The sequence below is a fragment of the Acinonyx jubatus genome, chromosome E1 (assembly GCF_027475565.1).
Source record: "Acinonyx jubatus isolate Ajub_Pintada_27869175 chromosome E1, VMU_Ajub_asm_v1.0, whole genome shotgun sequence".
In the NCBI taxonomy this organism is placed as follows: Eukaryota; Metazoa; Chordata; class Mammalia; order Carnivora; family Felidae; genus Acinonyx; species Acinonyx jubatus.
Window position 1 is genome coordinate 42698680 of NC_069397.1, and position 14772 is coordinate 42713451.

Here is a 14772-nt window from a genome sequence, read left to right on the forward strand (position 1 = left end):
GCAGGACCCAAGTTTTCTTTTATGAATATGCATGAACATTTAAATCAAGCACCTTGCTGCTTTTGGATCTAATATGTATCCCCAAATAGCTGTAGGCTTAGTATTCACTTGGTTTTCCCCTCTGGATCTCTGTGCCCACTTAACGTTTTATTATTTCCTTTTCATACAACTTGATAATGCATTTATAGAATAAAATATTTCATACAGCATCTTTAGGAATTTGTAATCGTTCCTGTGCTACCCAGCTTGCCATTTTGTTATAAGTTAAAGTCTTTTCAATGTAGTTATAGCCCTATATTTTCTGCTGTGGTTACATTACTGCATTTTATTTCCTGTGTGTGTGTGTGTGTGTGTGTGTGTGTGTGTGTGTGTGTGTGTCCCAGTAGTTAACATTGTCACCTCTGGCCTTAGACTGCCTTAGTTCAAATACAGCCTCGAGCACTTTCTGGCTCTTGTGAGCTAGACAAGTTATTTAATTTCTCTTTGCTTTCATCTTTTAAGGATAGGCATATCAAGCATGTTATAGAATTCTTGTGCATATTTTAGTTAATAAATGTGAAGCATCATAAAAGGATACTTAGTATATATACATAAGGAACTCAAAGTTATTTTAAGTTCTTACTTTTGAGTAAGAAGTCAAAAAAAGTGAACTATTAATATCATTAACTGATCAATGGGTGTGGTTCCTGAAAGTATGAAAAATTACATAGAAATAGTTTCAGCCATTTGAGAGAGAAATGAGGTAGAATGAGATTTTAGGTATTGTTAATCAGAGCCTTTATTTTGTGTACCGATTGAGTATCAGGGTTTTAATGACAATATGCTTGATTTTGATATTTCCAGATGATGATGAGGTGACTTTAAAAGATTTCTTTGAAAGAATGAAAGGAAGTCCACCTTTCAAAGAGTCCATAGGTAAGTGAATACTTCCAGTTTAAAGAAGTGACTGTAAAATAAAGATAATGAAATCACATTTAAAAAAAATCACTAAATGGATTTCAAGTGTTTAATTTGTAGTGTCTATAGTTTCAAAAGGGATTTCAAGCAGCTTATGTGATATAAAAAAAAAACAAGTGAAAATGGGGCAAAGTTATAAAGGAGGGAAAAGAAATAAAACAGCGTTGAAGAAGATACACAGTAAATACCTTTGCTGTTAATATAAAGTCCTTCCTCAAGAGGAGATAAATTTTTCTTCACTCAAGGGGTTCTGGATCTATGAATTAAATCAGGTGTGGAAATTGGGTGAGGGACCACTACTACCCTCTGTGCTGTCTCAAGTCAGGCCTTTGGAGTTTTCAGGTTTACCCAAATGGACTGGCCATTGATTTCACTTATAGAAATCTTAGCTTCATCTAGCTAGTTTCTTTAAATGCTTGGGCCATTAATCCCTGTATCATTCTTACTACCATGTCATTTCTGTGGCCTAACCACATCATTTTGCCCCTGCTGCATAAAGACAAGTGCTTGGTCTTTGTCCCCAAAGTTCCTCTCGTGCTCCTTGAAATTAGGGAAACCATTTCAACACCAGCATCTTTCCCTAAACCCCCATGTCTACAGAGAACACCTACCAAAGAACCCTCCACAAATGCAGACACCCCTGCCAACAATGTATTTCTAAATGCCTTGGGGAAACAAATGTCTTTTTTTCTTCACGTTTGAATATCTCTAAAATTAGAACACCTTTATAATCAATGGCATTTTTTATCAAATGTACATTTTTACTGAGATATAAATCACATACCATAAAATCTCATCCTTTTAAGGTGTTCAATTCAGTGGTTTTTGATATATTCACAAAGTTGTGCAACCATCACACTCTAATTCTGGGACATTTTCATCACGTCAAAAAAAACCCCTGTACCCTGTAGTGCTTATTTCCCCGCTCTCCCCAGCCACTGACAACCACTAGTCTGCTTTCTATCTGTGTTGATTTTTGAACATCATATAACTAGAATCGTTATTCTAGTTATTCATGTAACTAGAATACGTGGCTTTTTGTGTCTGGCTTCTTTCATTTGGCATACTGGTTTTGTTTTTTGTTTTAATTTTTAATGTTTATTTTTGAGAGAGAGAGAGCGCGGGGGAGGGACAGAGAGAGAGGGAGACACAGAATCCGAAGCAGGCTCCAGGCTCTGAGCTGTCAGCACGATGTGGGGCTCGAACCCACGAAACCATGAGATCATGACCTGAGCTGAAGTCGGCCGCTCAACCGACTGAGCCACCCAGGCGCCCCAGCATACTGTTTTTAAGGTTCACCTGCATCATAACATAAATGAGTACTTTATTCCTTTTCGTGGTAGAATAATATTCTGTGGTTATACCACATTTTCTTTGGCCATTTATCAGTTCATAGACATTCGGGTTGTTTCCCTTTTTTGGCCACTAAGAATAATGCTGCTATGAACATGTGTACATTTTTTTGAGTGCAGGTTTTTGTGTGGACGTACATTTACATTTCTCTCAGGTACCTACCTGGGAATGGAACTGCTGGGTCACGTGGTAACTTTACATTCAACTTGAGGAGCTGCTGGAACGTTTTCCAAAGCAGCTGCCCCATTTTACATTCCCAACGCATTGTACATTTCTTTAAATCCTTGTCAGTACTTGTTACATTGTCCGTCTTTTTTATTCTAGCCTAGTCTCACAAGTATCTCACCGTGGTTTTGTTTTGCATTTCCCTGATGGCTAATAACTTTGAACATCTTTACATGTGTTGACTGGCCATTTAGAGATATGTATCCTTTGCTTATTTTAAAATCGGGTTATTTGTCAAGTTGTTAGGGTTCTTATATCCTGGATACTATAGCTTTATCAGATAGATGATTTGCAAATCTTTTCTCCAATTTTATGGGTCTTTTCTCTTTCTTGGTGGTGTCCTTTGAAGCACAAACGTTTTTAAATTGGGTGAAATCCAGTTTATATTTTCTTTTGTCACTTCTTTTGATATCATGTCTAAACATAATCCAAGATCATTAAGATTTATACTAATGTTTTCTTCTAAGAATTTTATAGTTTTAGCCTTTTAATTTCAATCTTTGATTCATTTTGAGTTAATGTTTGTATGTGGTGTGAGATGGGAGTCCACTTTAATTCTTTTGCATGCAGATAGCCAGTTACCCCAGCATCATTTGTTGACAAGATCATTCTTTTCCCCCTTAAATAAATGGTTTTGCCATCCGTGTAAAAAATCAATTGATCAGAAATGTATGGATTTATTTCTAGACTTCCAGTTCCATTCCATTGATTTTTATTCTTATGCCACATGGTCTTAATCACTATAGCTTTGTAGTAAAGTAATAACCTAAACAATAATTTTCAACCAGAGCAGGGCATCAAATTTACCTATAAAGCTTGAGTTACCTGGTTCTACTTCTGACTATGATGGAGTAGCTTATGTGAAACCAACCCTCCTTCTGAGAACAACTAGTAAAATGTGGACTAAATTAAACAGCATCAACAACCACAACTGTTTGAAGGCATTGGAAAGTGACCAAGGCTGTCAAGATTTGTGGGGCTATAAGATAAATATAAAGAGCACGACTTACAGAAACAGCACCTTCTTCTTCTTATTTTGTCTCTGTAAGATAACTTTAAGTGAAATAAGGCAATAAAGTTTTGATGTAAACTTCTTTGTAATGCTTCACAATTATTTCAGGGTCCACATATGAAGTATTATGTAGCTGTAGGCATAATGGTTGAGCAGTTACATATGTCTACCTGAAAGGCACAGTAGTTAAGAGCATGGGCTTTGGAAATATCGTGCCTGGATTTGAATCCTGGCCCTGTCACTTAATACCAGTATATTCTTTAGTAAATCACTTAATCTCACAAACCTCGGGGCGCCTGGGTGTCTCAGTCGGTTAAGCGCCCAACTTCAGCTCAGGTCATGATTTCGCGGTTAGTGAGTTTGAGCCCCACGTTGGAGTCTCTGCTGACAGCTCAGAACCCGGAGCCTGCTTCAGATTCTGCATCTTTGTCTCTCTCTGACCCTTCCCTGCTCATGGTCTGTCTGTCTGTCTGTCTCTCTGTCTGTCTGTCTCTCTCTCTCAAAAATAAATAAACATTAAAAAAAATTTTTTAAATCTCACTAACCTCAATTCCTTCATCTGAAAAATGGGGATAATAATGCCTATCTTGGAATTATTACAGGTAATAATAGACTTAAATAGGTAAAGTAGAAGTACTCAGAAGAGTCTCCAGCACTTAGTGTTCAGTAACTGCTAGCTATTATAATACACAATGGTTTTTAAAACTACTAGTAATTTCATGTAAACTTCTCTTATGCAACTCAAGCCCATTAAGTGAAAGTGAACAGTGTACTCTTATTTCTGCTGTTGAAGCATGTTTTTGCTCTTTTTTTTTTTTTCTCAGTTACACAGCTACTCTTCGTTACTGTTCAAATTCTCCAGAATGATCTGATTGATGTCTCTGACCTCAAGGCATTATTGATGAACAATGACTTTCATGCAGCTAATGTTTTACTTGATGAAGTATTAAGACATGGACCTGAACACGGTTAGTAGTCTGAATGCATCTAGTTGTAAAGGCCATCATCTACCAGTGGGGATGGGAGATGTATGGATGGGGTATACAGCAATGGAGGGCACCCTGGGGCGGGGGGGCTGCAGTGAGATGACTGGTGAGCACCGGTGCCACCATAGTGTGCCAAGCCTGAGCTCTGTGAGACTGAACAGATGGGTGAGTCTGGGCCTACTTTATCCCTGTGGGTGGTGGTACTTGGGAGATGAGGTCACTTTGTGAACTGGCTGGCATGGGCAGTATTCAATCAGAATGCCATGCACAGAGTACAACAGAGTCCGTGAGGCCCTTCGCCACGTGTTAACCCTTTGGAAGGGAAACTATGCTGATATCCAGGAATACCTCAGGGGGTGTTGCCTGTGGCATTGGCTCAGGGAAGCAGATGTTTATAAATGTACCAAATAACTGCGTTATTTTAATGACTGGTATTGTTGAATATCATTTTTGCTACGTTTTCAAAAGAGTTGGGGAATATTCTTTACTTTCCTATTCTCTGTAAGAGATTTTTTTCTTCCTCAAATGTTAAGCAGAACTCACTGGTGAAGCCTTATGGGCCTAGAGTTTTATTTATGGAAAAATTCTGGATTATTGATTTAATTTCTTAAATTGTATGGTATTACCAAGAAAATATTCTATTTTCCTGTCAGTTTTGGCAGGCTGTGTCTTTATAGGAATTTGTCCATTTCATCTGACTTTTCAAATGTATTGGATAAAGTTGTCCTTGACATCTGCTTTTTATCTTTTTTGATTTCTGCTTCATCTGTAATGATACCTTCATTTTCATCCTCGATATTAGTGACTTAGAGCTTTTTTTTTCCCCCACTCCACCTCCACAGAGTTTTTCTTTTCCTTTTTGTAAAATTGAGATATAATGGGCATATGATAACATTATGTAAGTTTAGGGTGTCCAATGTGCTGATTTGATACATTTATATATTGCAATATAATTATCACTGTAATGTTATCTAACACCTCTATCACATCACGTAATTATCACAATTTCTTTTTTTGTGGTGAGAACATTTAAGATCTAGTCTCTTAGCAACTTTCAATTATGTAATACAGTATTAGATCAGCACAGCATTAGATTTCCAGAATTTATTCATTTTAACTGCAAACTTGTACTTTTTAACAGTATCTCCCCAATCACCCCACCCCCTAAGTCCTTGGTAACCACCATTCTACTCTCTTTCTATGAGATCGGCTTTTTTGGATTCCACATATTAGTGACATATACAACATTTGTCTTTGGCTTATCTCCTCTAAGCATAAGGACTTCAAGATCCTACCATGTTGTTGCAAATGACAGGATTTCTCTCTTTCTCATGGCTGAAAAATATTCTGTTGTATATTTTCACACTACCTCTGTTTATTCATCTGTTGATGAGCACTTAGATTGTTTCCATATTTTAGCTATTGTGAATAATGCTGCAATAGACACAGGAGTATGTCTTCGAGATCCTGTTTTCGTTTCCTTTGAATATACACTTATAAGGGGAATTGATGGTTCATATTGTAGTTCTATTTTTAATTTTGAGGGGAATCTCTATACTATTGTCCATAGTGGCTGCACCAATTTACATTGCCACCAACAGTGTATGAGGGTTCCCTTTCTCCACATCATCACAAATCCGTATCTCCTGTCTTCTTGGTGATAGCCATTCTAACAGGTTTGAGCAATATCTCATTGTGGTTATGATTTGCATTTCCCTGATGGTTAGTGATGTTGAACACCTTTTCATGCACCTGTTGGTCGTTTGGATGTCTTCTTTGGGAAAATGCCTGTTCTATTACTCTGCCCATTTTTAAAATAGTTCATTTGTTTGTTTGTTATTGAGCTGTGTGAATTCTTTGTTATATATTTTGGATAATAATCCTTTATCAGATATATGGTTCGCAAATATTTTCTCTCATTCTGTAGGTTGCCTTTTCATTTTGCCGATTGTTTCTTTTGCTGTACAAAAGTTTTTAAGTTGAATGTAGTTCTGGGGTGCCTGGGTGGCTCCGTTGGTTAAGCGTCCGACTACAGCCAGTTAAGCATTCGACTTCAGGTCTCGATCTCATGATTCTTGAGTTCAAGCACCACGTCGGGCTCTGTGCTGACAGCTTGGAGCTTGCTTCAGTTTCTGTGTCTCCCTCTCTCTCTGCCCCTCCCCTGCTCATGCTCTGTGTCTTTCTCTCTCACAAACAAATAAACATTAAAAAAAAGAAAAATCTTCAATTGGATCTAGTTCTACTTGTTGATTTCTGCTTTTGTTGTTTGTGCTTTTGGTGTCATGTCCAAAAAATCATTGCCAAGACCAATGTCTGAAAGCTGTTTCCTTATGTTTTCTTTACAGTATCAGATCTTACAATTAAATCTTTAATTTATTTTGAGGTAATTTTGGGGAGTATCCCAAGTGGTTATTCAGTTTCCCAACACCATTTGTTGAAGAGACCATCCTTTCTCCATTGAATGTTCTTGGCTGCCTTGTCAAATATTAGTTGAGCGTATGTGGGGTTTATTTCTGGGCTTTGTCACTTCTGCTGTAAACTTTTCTACTTTTTTTTTTTCTTGCATTGGTTTGTTTTTTTTTCTTCCTTTTCTCTCTCCCCCCTCCTTTTTTTTTTTTTTTTTTTTTTCCTTTTGGTTCTTTTCATGTCTATCCTTTATGTCCCTTACTATAGTTTGTCATATCCATTCCACCTTGTGTACCTTTACTTTACTTGAGTCTTTATTTTGGAGCTGACTTGGTCTTTCTACACAATCTATTTTCTGAGTTGTTGGCTCCCATCTCAAATCTTCCTTTGTCCATTTCTATCCTGATTTGTTGAAAGAGTTGAGGGTGGTGGGTGGCACATTCAGTTTGGAGCTCTGTCTTCAGTTTCTACTGAAGTAAATGAAGTCCGTTTACTTTAATGGCACCTTTGGGGCAGAGGGTGGGAGGTGGGGGTAGTGAGCCTTCTGACATTTTGATACTGTTTGGTAGGGACTTCATCTTTAACTGCTTCTTTCTTTTCCTTCACCACCAAATCCTATGCACTGAGTTCCACATCAAGATGCCATCTTTGGTCCTATGGATTTCTAAGCCTTTTTCTTAGATTTCTCCAGAGTAAATTTAGGTGGTTACCATTATCCTAAAAGTAGTGTTTCTTAACCTTTAAAAAAAAAAATCACTCCCCTAAGGAGACTTTTTAGACGTTTTTGTCTTTTTCACCATCCCACACGCTATGAATGTTTAATGCCAAAAATAAATACTTGCTTATGTACTGTGGCCACAAACCATTGTAATGGCTAAGATTTTTTCCCCTCCAAGAACCTGTTTTCCTTCCTGAAAGCCTATCACCCTCAGTGAAAATGCATGTCCTAAAGGTATCTAGAACTTTAGTTTCTGCTTATACTGCTAAACCCTATTTTCTAGAATTTCACTTAGATGTTAACACATTTGTAAGGAATATTGGCCTATGGCCTCTTTGCCTACCCACCATGTGTTTGTTTTGTTTTGCTTTTGTAGTTTTTGGACAAGTAAGAGCTACTGAAGGGTTTTATTCAGAGGAGTAACCAGATTTTTTTTTTTTAAAGAGAAAGACCTCTCTTGCTGCATTGTTTAAAATAAATGGAGAGCAATGAGACTGATGCGATAGATTTTTAGCAATGCTATTGTAATAGCATAGGCATTAACTAATATAGTGATATACTCAAGAAGTATTTGGAAATAATTGAATAGAAATTGATAATCATATGTATGCAGAAGTTAAGGAAGAAGGAACAGTACAGGCTGACCCCCGGGCTTTTCACCTTTGTTATAACTTGACTATTAACTGCTGACAGATTAATTCAGAAGCAGTAATTCCTTCATCTACATTTTACTTTGCATTACAGAAAATGGCAAGATTACCTTTCAAGAATTTTTTATTAAGTTCTGTGATACATTGAACATGCCTAAAGCCTCAGGTGAGTTCCACTTAATATGTATCTACTGGCTCCGTGTGGAAGGACAGGCAGTGGTTTTCATGTTAAAACAACACAGGATTGGGGCGTCTGCGTCACTCAGTCGGTTGAGCAACTGACTCTTGACTTCGGCTCAGGTCATGATTCCAGGGTCATGGGCTCAACCTGCATCCATTCGCGCTGAGTATGAAGCCTGCTTAAGATTTCCTCTCTCCCTTCATCCTTCTCCGCAGCTTGTGCTCTCTCTTTCCCTAAAATAGTAAACAAACAAACAAACAAAATCTTTTAAAAACCACACAGGATTAGATAAAGCACAGGTAAGTAAGAAACAATATAAAGATAAAACAATATAGGGGCACCTTGGTGGCTCAGTTGTGTAAGCGTCAGACTTCGGCTCAGGTCATGATCTTGTGGTCTGTGAGTTGGAGCCCCCCGATCAGGGTCTGTGCTGACAGCTCAGAGCCTGGAGCCTGCTTCGGATTCTGTGTCTCCCTCCCTCACTGCTCCTCCCCCACTCGTACTCGGTTTCCCTGTCTCTCTCTTTCTCAAAAATAAACAAACATTAATTTTTTTTAAAGATAAAACAATACAGTATTAGTTTATATAACTTGTGTTTGAATTATATGGCAAAGACTGCTAAGTTTACCCCAAACTCAAAGTTATGGGTAGTTTTACTTTGATAGTGCTAGAAAAATATTAGATTATATACTGTTCTCTGAGATTATTCACTAGGTATATCTGACCTGAATTTATTAGAATATTATAAACGATGAGAAAATAATTTTTAGAATGCAAATTGGTGCAGCCACTGTGGAAGACAATATGGAGTTTCCTCAAAAAGTTAAAAATAGAACTACCCTATGACCCAGCAATTTCACTACTAGGTATTTACACAAAAGGTACACAAATACTAATTTGAAGGGCCACGTGCACCCTGATGTTTATAGCAGCATTGTCAACAATTGCCAAATTATGGAAAAAACCCAAATGTCCATGGACTGATGAATGAATAAAGAAGTTACGGTGTATGTATATGTATATGTAATGGAATATTACCCAGCCATCAAAAGAATGAAATCTTGCCATTTGCAACAATGTGGATGGAACCAGGCTGGATTATGCTAAGCGAGATAAGTCAGGCAGAGAAAGACAAATACCATATGATTTCACACATGTGGAATTTAAGAAACAAAACGGATGAACGTAGGGGAAGGTGGGGGAAGAGAGAGAAGCAAACCATATAAAGAGTCTTAACTATAGTGAACAAACTGAGGGTTGATGGAGGGAGGTGGCGGGGGATGGGCTAAAAGGATGATGGGTATGAAGGAGGGCATTTGTTACGTTGAACACTGGGTGTCACATGTAAGTGATGAATCACTAAATTCTACTGAAACCAAGAGTACACTATATGTTAACTAACTAGAATTTAAATAAAAATTTGAAAAATAAAAAGAAGACAACTTTAAAACTTTTGACCAACCTAGCAAGGGGATTTTATACCTATCTTCTCTGTTTTTATGTATTCTCAACTACTCTCTTGACTATATTTTTGAGGAGCAAATTTATATTTATTGCAGTATAACTTGCATGTAGTAAAATTCACCTTTTTTTAGGTATATCGTTTTTTGAATTCTTAAAAATAATGTCATGTAACCATTACTAAACAGCACATAGACTGTATCACCACAGAAGTTTCTTTGTGTCCTTTTGTAGTCCATCCATTTCGCTAACCCTCATTCCTGGTGACCCCCGATCTATTCTTTGACTCTAAAATTTTGCCTTTTCTAGGATGTCATGTAAATGGAATCATAACATATGAAGCTCATTTGAGTCTGGCTTCTTTCACATAGCATATTATACTTTACATTCATCAACTTTTTGCATGCAGTGTGTTTATTTTTATTGATGAGTATTATTCCATTACATGAATGTAATGTTTGTGTATTTACCAATTGATAAACTATTGAAATTTCCTGGGTTTTGGTGATTATGAGTGAAGCTTCTATAAATATTTATGTACAGGTATTTGTGTGGACATATATTTTCATTTCTCCTAGTTGAATACCTAGAAATGGGATTGCTGGGATATATATAATTAAATTGATAGAAACTGCCAAACATCAATTTATGATAGATAACATCCATTTATGATTAAAAAACAAACCTCTCAACAAAGTGTGTACAGAAGGAACATACCTCAGCTTAATGAAGACCGTATACGAAAGGCCACATATATGCTCAATGGGGAAAAACTGAAAGCTTTTCTTCTAAGATCAGGAACAAGACAAGGATGCCTATTCTTGCCAGTTTTTTTGTTTTGTTTTGTTTACTAAAATATAGTTTACATAAAATGTTATATTAGTTTCAGGCATACAACATGGTGATTCAATAATTCTATGTATTGCTCACTTCTCACCATGATAAGTGTAGTTATCATCTGTCACAATAAAAGTGTCACAATACAGTGTTATTGACTATGTTCCCTATGCCGTAATTTTTCTCACTATTTTTACTCAACTTGTATTCACAGTATTGGAAGTCCTACTGAGAACAATTAGGCAAGAAAAGGAAACAAAAGTCATCCAAATTGGAAAGAAAGAAGTAAAACTGTTACTATTTGCAGATAACACAATATTATATGTAGAAAACCCTAAAGGCCCTATTAAAAAAAAACTGTTAGAACTAATAAACAAATTCAGTAAAGTTGCACCATATGAAATCCAATAGAAAAACCAGTTGCATTTCTATTTGCTAATAAACTATCAGAAAGAAATTAAGAAAACTATCCCATTACAATTGCATTGAAAAGAACAAAATCCCTAAGAATAAATTTAACCAAGGAGGTGAAAGACCTGTACACTGAAAACTATAAGACATTGAAGAAAGAAATTGAAGATGATGCAAATGAATGCAAAGATATTCCATGCTTGTGGAGTCAAAGAATTAATAACGTGAAAATGTCCATACTACCCAAAGCGATATACGGGCTCACTGCAATCCCTATCAACATTCCAATGGCATTTTTCACACCTAGAACAAACAATCCTAAAATTTGTGTGGCGCCATAGAAAACCCTGATAGCCAAAGCAATCTTGAGAAAGAGCAAAGCTGGAGCCATCATACTTTCTGATTCCAAACTTTATTACAAAAGTATAGTAATCAAAACTCTATGGTATTGGCATAAAAACAGACATCAGTGGAACAGAACGGAGAGCTCAGAAATAAACCCTTGCATATACGGTCAATTCATTTATGACAAACGAGGCAAGAATAATATAGTAGGGAAAGGACAGACTCTTCAATAAGCGGTGTTGGGAAAACTAGACAACCACATGCAAAAGAATGAAACTGGATTCCTATCTTAGACTATGATTAAATACTTGCACTTGTAAGACCTGAAACCATAAAACTCCTGGAAGAGGGGCGCCTGGATGACTCAGGTAATTGTCTGGCTTGGCTCAGGTCATGATCTCGCGGTCTGTGGGCGTCGGGCTCTGTGCTGACAGCTCGGAGCCTGGAGCCTGCTTCGGATTCTGTGTCTCCCTCTCTCTCCTCCCCTCCCCGGCTCATGCTCGCTCTCTCTCTCTCTCTCTCTCTCTCTGTCTCACAAAAACAAATGAAAAATGTTGAAAAAAAATTTTTTTAACGTTTAAAAAAAATCTGGGAAAAAACATAGGCAGTAAGCTCTCTGACATCCATCTTGGAAAAAATTAAAAAAAAAACAATTTTATCTATTAATACAATATCATAGGTAAAGTCAAAGAACAAATAACAATATGGTAGAAACTACAATGTATATCACAGAAGAAAAATAGAAAAATGGGCAAAAGTCATGGATATATAAATCATAAAAAAGATCTTAAATGGCTTATGAACATATTAAGAGATGTTTGATTTTACTCATAATACGAAATATGCAAATTAAAATGGAGATACAATTTCTCACCCATTAGATTGGCAAAAATTGAAAACCTTCACAGCATACTCTGTTAGGTTGTAGAGAAAAAGACGTTTACCTATAGCTGGTGGGCACTTAACATGCTACCATTCTAATGGAGGGAATTTGGCAATGTCTAACAGAACTACATATGCCTTTACCTTTGGACCCAGCAATCCTGCTTCTAGGAATTTTCCCTGAAGATACCCTCCAACAATGTGAAAATATAGATACATAAGATTATTCATTACAGAATTATTTGAGATGGCAAAATATAATGAAAATACTTAATGTGTAAACATTGGAGGTTAGTTGAATAAACTTTAGTTTCTATGTACAGTAGAGTATTATACAACTATAAAAAAGAATTTTTTAAAAAGGAGTTTCAGGGGTGCCTGCATGACTTAGTCGGTTAGGCATCCGACTTTGGCTCAGGTCATGATCTCACGGCTCGTGAGTTCAAGCCCCGTGCCAGCCTGGAGTCTGCCTTGGATTCTGTGTCTCCATCTCTCTCTGCCCCTCCCCTACTCATGCTCATGCTTTCTCTCTCTCTCTTTCAAAAATAAACATTAAGAAAAAAGAATTTCATACCACTGCTTTTTGTACTACTGATTTTATACCTTTCCAGCATTTAAAACTACAAATTTCCCTCTGAGCACTTTCACAGCATCTCACAAAATTTTATATGTTGTGATTTGATAATCACTTATTTAAAATATTTTCTAATTTACCTTGTGATATCTCATTTGAAACATGAGTTATTTAGAAATGTACTATTTAGGGGCACCTGGGTGGCTCAGTTGGTTAAGTGTCCGACTTCGGCTCAGGTCATGATCTCATGGTTCCTGGGTTGGAGCCTCGTGTCAGGCTCTGTGCTGACGGCTCAGAGCCTGGAGCCTGCTTCAGATTCTGTGTCTCCCTCTCTGTCTGCCCCTCTCCCACCCACGCTCTGCCTCTCTCTGTCTCTCAAAAATAAATAAACATTACAAAAATTAAAGAACTATATTATTTAATTTCCAAATATTTGGACATGTGCTAGGGATCTTGTTACTGATTTCTAATTTAATACACCTTGGTCAGAGAATTTATTTCGTACAATTTAAATTCTTTTAAATACATTACGATTTGGTTTAAAGACTAGCATGTGGTCTACCTAGGTGAATATTCCATGTGCACTTGAAAGAATGTATATTCTGTAGTTGTTGGGTAGTGTTCTATAAATATCATTAGGTTAGATTGTTTGCTAGTTTTGTTGGATATTCTAATTTCTGATTTTTTTTAAACATTAAAAAATTTTTTTGTTTTAATATTTATTTTTGAGAGAGAGAGAGAGAGAGGTACGAGCAGGGGAAGGGCAGAGAGAGAGGGAAACACAGACTCCAAAGCAGGCTCCAGGCTCTGAGCTGTCAGCACAGAGCCCAACACAGGGCTCTAACTCATGAACTGTAAGATCGTGACCTAAGCCAAAGTCAGACACTTAACTGACTGAGCCACCCAGGCGCCCTTAATTCTTACTGATGTTTATTCTAGTTGTTCAATTAATTACTAAGTGCAAGATTTTCAAATCTGCAGTTCTGATTATGGGTTCATGCATTCCTCCCTTTAATTCTGCAAGTTTTTGCTATATTTGGAAGGCTCTTGTTAGATGCATACACATTTGATATTGTTGCAAAATTTAATGTACATGACCTTATGAAATGTACTTTGTCTGTTGCTCTCTTTTGTCTTATTTTTGCTGCTCTTCTGTTTCTTTCCCCCAGTTTCCTTACTTATATTTATACATTTATGTGTACCTATTGTCACCTATTTTAAATTATTTTAGGTACATAAATAAATACAAATACTGCCTTTTCTCTTAAGTATAATTTTATATCTTGGGAGATTTTTTCCCCCACTCTTTTTTAAATATAAAGGAGACGGGTGCCTGGGTGGCTCAGTCGGTTGAGCGTCTGACTTCAACTCAGGTCATGATCTCGCGGTCTGTGAGTTCGAGCCCCGTGTCAGGCTCTGTGCTGACAGCTCAGAGCCTGGAGCCTGCTTCAGATTCTGTGTCTCCCTCTGTCTCTGCCCCTCCCCAGCTCATGCTCTGTCTTTCTCTCTCTCTCTGTCAAAAATAAATAAACATTAAAAAAAATTAAAATATAAAGGAGAAACATGAAAATTCCTTTCTGAGTGAAGGTGATTATCTCTTCCCAGGAAATAAAAATCAATTTTACAACATCAACATTTACAAAAATGAACTTAAAGACATTCCTGTACTTCAGCAAAATTTAAATGCCATTGGAATCTATCTAACAGATGATAAAATGAAGGAGACTTTGGATAACACTCATCCTAACGGTGAGTAATTATTTCAATTTAAAAT

The 14772-nt window shown here is 36.8% G+C and overlaps 1 protein-coding gene across 1 annotated transcript in view; it reads left to right on the top strand.

The window, feature by feature from the left end:
• LOC113597128 (EF-hand calcium-binding domain-containing protein 13) overlaps window positions 1-14772 on the top strand; it is a 108494-nt gene that overhangs the window by 61240 nt on the left and 32482 nt on the right. Inside the window, exons 14-17 of the mRNA XM_053211847.1 lie at window positions 844-915; window positions 4372-4515; window positions 8402-8473; window positions 14604-14747. Coding sequence (XP_053067822.1) covers window positions 844-915; window positions 4372-4515; window positions 8402-8473; window positions 14604-14747 — 432 coding nt within the window. The remainder of the gene's footprint in view (window positions 1-843; window positions 916-4371; window positions 4516-8401; window positions 8474-14603; window positions 14748-14772) is intronic.